This window comes from Mandrillus leucophaeus, unplaced genomic scaffold, assembly GCF_000951045.1.
Source record: "Mandrillus leucophaeus isolate KB7577 unplaced genomic scaffold, Mleu.le_1.0 Scaffold842, whole genome shotgun sequence".
Taxonomy (NCBI): domain Eukaryota; kingdom Metazoa; phylum Chordata; class Mammalia; order Primates; family Cercopithecidae; genus Mandrillus; species Mandrillus leucophaeus.
In genome coordinates, this window is record NW_012109164.1 from 74,585 (window position 1) to 81,307 (window position 6,723).

Here is a 6,723-nt window from a genome sequence, read left to right on the forward strand (position 1 = left end):
ACTCTGATAGTAATAATTTGATATTTCCTCAAACTCTTCTGTTTTGTATTTGTCTCCATTATAAAGCCATACTTGGCTCACTTTATAAATTTTTAAAAATAATTTATACGTTAATTTTTTTCCCCAAATTGTCAAGGATGATAAAGATGTCACATGTCTGGCCTGAAGTTTTGTCCGCCCACCCAAACCTGGCACACTGACCTGTGCAGGTCTCAGCATGAAAAGTCCCTGCATATATGAGAGAAAGAGCATTGATCAAAGGATTCCTAGGTTGTAAGTTTCTCAGCAAGAATGTGGCAGAGCTAGAGAACTTAGATATTTTTATGTACAATATTCTTCCACTACCCCCATTAACATCCAGAGAGGCAGAGAAATATGTGTATACATTTTTGTGACATGCTGTGTAGCTTTGCTGTTGAACTGGATGGCATAGACCAAATTATAAGATGTTTCTAGCCCTTAGGTTCCTCTTCTATAAAATGGAGATTAAAAATACTACCTGCCTAACGTCCCGTTTTTTGATCTGGGTAATAGTGATGTGTGTTCATGTGTTCACTTTCTGGTAATTCACTGAGCTGTATATTTTCAGTTTGGCCCTTTGATATATCTGTGTTAAACTCTGACAAGTTAAAAATTTTTTAAAAGGGAGCCCTAAAAGAATATCAAGGCTATACAGTTGTCTTAAAGATTAAGCGAACTAGTGATTTCCAAAAAATCCCTGTTACAGTGTTAAGCACAGAGTTGGTGATTAATAAATGCATTTGGATTCAGAGGACAAAACTTTGCTATCTTTAAAGTTTTAGAAACATTTGCATTAGCCACTGTCATAGCCAGAAGATTCCATTGTCACTAAAAGCATCTGCAAAAATGCAATATACCTTTAGAATTACTGTTCAGTGGTAACTTTTAAGACTTACAGGCTGAATACAGTGGCTCACACTTGTAATCCCAACACTTTGGGAGGTAAAGGCAGGAAAATCACTTGAGGCCAGGAGTTTGAAACCAACCTAGGCAACATAGTGAGACCCTGTCTCTACCAAAAAATGAAGAAGAAAGAAATTAAGACTTTCTCCTGTTACAAATCTTTCTAGGAAGAAAATAGATCTTTTGAGATGTGTAGTTTTACTTTATCCTGGTTGTCTGTGCTCCTTTTAGATGTTTCCATTCCTGAAAAACCCAAGCTTAGATTTATTGAAAGGGCACCACTTGTGCCAAAAGTAAGAAGAGAGCCTAAAAATTTGAGTGACATACGGGGACCTTCCACCGAAGCTACGGAGTTCACAGAAGGCAATTTTGCAATCTTGGTGAGTGAATTCAGCATCAAGCAGCAATGGGATGGAAGCTAGGGAATAACAAAATCTCATAATCCTTGGGATAATTTAGTCTCTTCCTTTACAGTTTGTATTAGAACTGCCACCAGTAGCTCTTTAAACTGATACGTACAGAGGCTACTGAGTACCCAGTAAACATTTGGGTTATACATTTTTTTTTTAATGGAGAATGAAAATAATGTAAAAGCGGAAGGAAGAGGCTAGCTAATTTGCCCCATAATCAGATCGTGAGATCTTTTCAAGCCCTGGTAAAATAAAATCACCCACAATTTAGGATGTGGAAAACAGCTGTTTCCTTACTTGTTGAGTAGCTTCCATGAAGACTTGATGTGAGCAGCTACACAGATGGGTGTGCACTAGGATTTATTTTCCACCAGGCAGCCAGAGTGATATTCTAAAGTCCCCTTCCTGCAGCTTAATCACCCCCACTGACCTCTCAGAACCTCCTGCCCACTCTCCCCATTCCTCACCCTACTCTATCCACATTGGCTTCTGTTCAACTTGCCAAGCCCTCTGCTGTGCCAGGGCCTTCACATAAGCCTTTCTTATGCCTGGCACACTCCTCTCTTTTCCCTTGGCTAGTTGTTCTTTTTATTCTGGCCTTAGCTTTAGATGTCACATCTTCAAAGAAGCCTTCCCTGGCTCTCCACTGAAATGGGTCCCCCTTCGCTGTCTTTATTACTGTGTACCCTAGGCTTTTCCTCCATGGGACTTACTAAAACTAAAGTTTTATTTTCAATTGTATCATTGAAGCCACAGTTACTAGAAGAGACAAAATAATAGAGCCCATGGAAGATATCAAAGTCCGCAAGTGTTTCTAATTCTCCCATTCACTTTTAGGCGTTGGGTGGTGGCTACCTGCATTGGGGCCACTTTGAAATGATGCGCCTGACAATCAACCGCTCTATGGACCCCAAGAACATGTTTGCCATATGGCGAGTACCAGCCCCTTTCAAGGCCATCACTCGCAAAGGTGTTGGGCACCGCATGGGGGGAGGCAAAGGTTCCATTGACCACTACGTGACACCTGTGAAGGCTGGCCGCCTTGTAGTAGAGATGGGTGGGCGTTGTGAATTCAAAGAAGTGCAAGGTTTCCTTGACCAGGTTGCCCACAAGTTGCCCTTCGCAGCAAAGGCTGTGAGCCGCGAGACTCTAGAGAAGATGCGAAAAGATCAAGAGGAAAGAGAACGTAACAACCAAAACCCCTGGACATTTGAGCGAATAGCCACTGCCAACATGCTGGGCATACGGAAAGTACTGAGCCCATATGACTTGACCCACAAGGGGAAATACTGGGGCAAGTTCTACATGCCCAAACGTGTGTAGTGACTGTAGGAGATAACTATATAGGCTATTGAAAGAAGGATTCTGCATTTCTATTCCCCTCAGCCTACCCACTAACGTCTTTGGGTAGCTCTTAAGCCATAACTAAGGAGCAGCATATGAGATGATTTCTGAAAAACAATGTTATTTGTTGATTTAAAAAGAAAACTGTATTATATTTTTATTAAATAAAATTTGAAGCATCACTTCAGGATATAAATTCTCATTGGTCATTCTTAATCCCTTAAAAGATTAAGAAATAGGCCTGAATGACTGTGAAGAGTTCTTGGTTCTCCTGGGGTGTAAGATGAACATGAAGGCTGAAACAAATGTTTGCATTCCCCTATCTATGATGCAAGTCTCACTTAAATGTTTATACTGCCTTTTATATGTACACACTTCAGGAGCCAGTTTCTGTGATATTTTACTAGGTTTAAAACACATTTTTAGAGTAAGAAAAAAAACAACACTATGTAGATCAATTGATTCAACATTTATTGATGCCCAGTTACCCAGCTTCTCACAATCTTGGAAGGGGGATGTTGGACAATATGCAAGGAACATACCCTTTGCCTTTTAGCAAAAGGAACCAATAACAAAAGTTAGAACTGTGTGGCCTTTTCTAGGTCTGAAATTCTCCAAAGAGGGAGGGCGTTTGGCTCTATGTTTGTGCCCCTGCAGAATCTAGTACAGTGCTATGTGCCATGAAACACGTAAATTCTTACAGCTAGTGAATGAGGGCCCCCTGGGACTCAGATCCTCACAGCTCCAGCTCCCTGTTTGCCCAGATTAACGTTTTCCAGACCTAACCAGCTGCAGTGTTCTATCCCCTATTCAAATTAAAGGAAGCACAAATTAATAGAAATATTAAACCATTAGCTTTTGAAGGTGGGTAGAAAATAGCACTGACCAAAATATTTTTAAATCCCACTTTCTTAAAAAATAAGGTATCAAACAAATAATTTACTTTCAAAAGTACAAACTTAGCAGTTGTGTGCTCCTCACCATTGTATGCTGTGATTTTTTTAATGGATTTTTGTTACATAATCACTAAATAAGTTATCTGCACTAGAACTCATATTCACATAGCTGGTTTTAAAGCTGAACACAACTGAACCTTGAATGGAATTGGGGACAGTATTTAGAACAGTTTTTCTTTATTTTTTTTTTTTGAGACAGAATTTCGCTCTTGTTGCCCAGGCTGGAGTGCAGTGGCGCTCGGCTCAGTGCAACCTCCGCCTCCTGCATTCATGCAGTTCTCATGCCTCAGCCTCCCAAGTAGCTGGGATTACAGGTGCAAGCCACCATACCTGGCTAATTTTGTATTTTTAGTAGGTATGTTGGTATGGCTAGTCTCAAACTCCTGACCTCAGGTGATCCACCTGCCTCGGCCTCCCAAAGTGCTGGGATTACAGGCATGAGCCACCATGTCCAGCCTATAACAGTTTCTTACACACAAATTACTGGCCAACAGTTTCAGCTAGCAACACAAATCAGGTGAGAGGTGAAGTGAGTGATAACCTCATTTCACCTTTCTCACCTGACACCTTTATCTGTTCTTTGTTATGGTTCACAAAGTGTTCTACTGATGTGTGAGTTCAGTCATACTATAAACGTGTTTCTTTTATTTTGTGGGCCTGTATTTCGTTACTGAACCACAGTCCTGGGGCCAGCCATCTTCTCCACAGATTAAGAGGCTGTTGCTAGAACCCCACCACGACCACCCACAGAAAAAGCACTTTAAAGTTTATGTTGTGGTAATGGGGAGAAAGGTTGGTAGCATTTTTGCATAAGTCGATCAGCCTATTCCCAAGCGGCTTTGCACAGCCTCTGATAGTAACAAACTGTGTTCTCATTGGTACCTTAAAGAGTTTAGGAGTCAAACCCAAAGATTTGTTCCCGACTGAAATAAGAGCTTAATTATAAGTAATTAAGTCAGCAGATATTTGAGTACCTATAAGCAGCAGGCACTGTGCTAAAAAGGGGGAACACAGCAGTGAGCAAGATAGGCATGTGCTTATCCTTAAACTTCACTTTTAAGACTACTACTGGAGCCTGAAAGAGGAAACAGATGTAGAGTGGTCAAAGGTGAGACCTAGAGGAGCTTGAAGAACAGAAGTGCCCAGACTTGACCAACTCACAGCAGTTCAAGTAAGATCCAGTTGAGTCAGGTGTGCTACGATAGCTGCCCCTTCACAGCCATACTGCACGTGCAGGCTGTAAGTTTCACTTCCTAAAGAGGCACCCACTCCACTTTCTTCCCTACCCTGCAGTCCTCCTTTAAGCCATCTGCCTATTCAGCTATGTATCTGTACTCCCTGTCCCTGTCCTCCACCCAATTCTGTATAAGTTTGTTCTTCTTTGCATAATTCTTAATAAGTAGTTGATTGGTGCCCTGTTTCATAAGAAGTTTCATAATGGAAAGAGGAGAAGCTGATGAGGAGTCTGCGTGGAGAAGTGATGGTACCACAGAAGTGGAAGGAGGATTAGAAACGCCAGTCGATCAATCTGTGAGGGCTGTGGGAGATAATAGAAAAATGGAGGGAAAAAAAATCATAGATTACATAGCATGGTGTTCATGGCTGGGATCACCAAATCCCTCTTACCCGGGGTAAGGGACTATATACACAAGGCTGTGTTAACTTTCATTAACCTTGAAAGGGAAGAAATTTAATTTGAATTTACTGTGTGGCCGGCCCTCTTCCAAAAAGTTGAAGATGCACCTTATTAAGAACGAATTCTTGTTCCTTTTGTCACTTCCAGATACCAAGGCTCAAACTGTTTAGCAGGAATCAACATCCTTGACCTGTACAAAGCATTCTCCCACACCAAGTTATAGGACAGATTGCCACCTTCTGTCCCCCCATCTCCTCCCACAGACTACCTGCTAACAGCTCATTCTTCACTCACTTTTCTGTCTCCGAAACATCCCTTTCCTTAGTTTTCTCTAACCTTTATTGGCACCGAATCCCACCCAGATTAAGGCACCTAGAGTGCCCCCAAGATGCAAAGGTTTCAAGTAAGTGAAAGGCGGCCTGACCGTCCCCACAGATGGCTCACCTTTTTCAGGCAAATATGCTCCCAATGGTGGAAGCTAAGATGATCGCAAGGATAATACAGCAGATCATGATCATGATCTTCTTCTGCTCATCCAGACAAGGAAAGAAAGAACACATGAGAAACATCACTGCAAAAAGTATTCTGCAGGGAGACAAGTGCACGTGGACATGGAAGAGGGTATGAAGGAAGAGAGCAACAGAAGGAAAAAGGAGATGGATCTGGCTTCTAGGACCCAGAATGCCAACAGAAATGTTATTTTTGGTGAGACATTCAAAAGTTAGATCAAAAGGATCCCAGAGGATGTTTGGTGTGGTCATTCCGCCTTCTAGATAACATCATGACAGATCTCCCCCATTTTCTCCTACAGCCAGACACTCCCAAGGACTGAACCAAATTCTTTTGGGGGGAACACCTCAAATCTGAAACACATAGTTACACTGCATTCTGTGAGAGTTAAACCTTATTCAAAAATTGCGCTTTTGAATCTGATCTAGCACGTGGCTTAAAAAGATGTGAACTGCATTCTAAAACCTGAATAAAAATCACCACACGGTGGCACCAGATCAGTGTTTCTGCATGGAGACAGAGCCAGAACCGTTTCACAATCAATACAAAGTCATTTTTATTTTTAAATTAGCAATAAAATAATCAAGTTTACATTTAAAAAATACAAATAACAACAAAAACCTTCACATGTCGTATTCCAAACTGTAAGCCCCAGGCCTCAATGTAAGAGGAGAGCAAAGGCCTTTAGTGATTTTGTCTCTTGTGGCTGGAGCCCATCCACTGTCTGACATCATAGCCATGGGCAAGAGAACATCCCCTTGGCTCTGTCTGAGTGCTGGATTGTGACCGGCAGTAAGTAGCCTTTGCAAAGGAAGCTAACGGACAGTGCCTGGATTAAGGGTGCTCACCCTATCCTAGAAAGCATTAAAGTCAAAGCTGAAAATATACATGGTACCCAAAATCAAGGAGACTGCCAGAGAACAGGAGGGGATCTAAGGGATTT

The 6,723-nt window shown here is 41.6% G+C and overlaps 1 protein-coding gene across 1 annotated transcript in view; it reads left to right on the top strand.

Moving 5' to 3' along the window:
* MRPL16 (mitochondrial ribosomal protein L16) overlaps positions 1-2,870 on the top strand; it is a 4,849-nt gene extending 1,979 nt beyond the window's left edge. Inside the window, exons 2-3 of the mRNA XM_011968399.1 lie at positions 1,156-1,304; positions 2,172-2,870. Of these exons, the coding sequence (XP_011823789.1) occupies positions 1,156-1,304; positions 2,172-2,657 (635 nt within the window). The 3' untranslated portion in view covers positions 2,658-2,870. The remainder of the gene's footprint in view (positions 1-1,155; positions 1,305-2,171) is intronic.
* Positions 2,871-6,723: the final 3,853 nt, after the last annotated feature.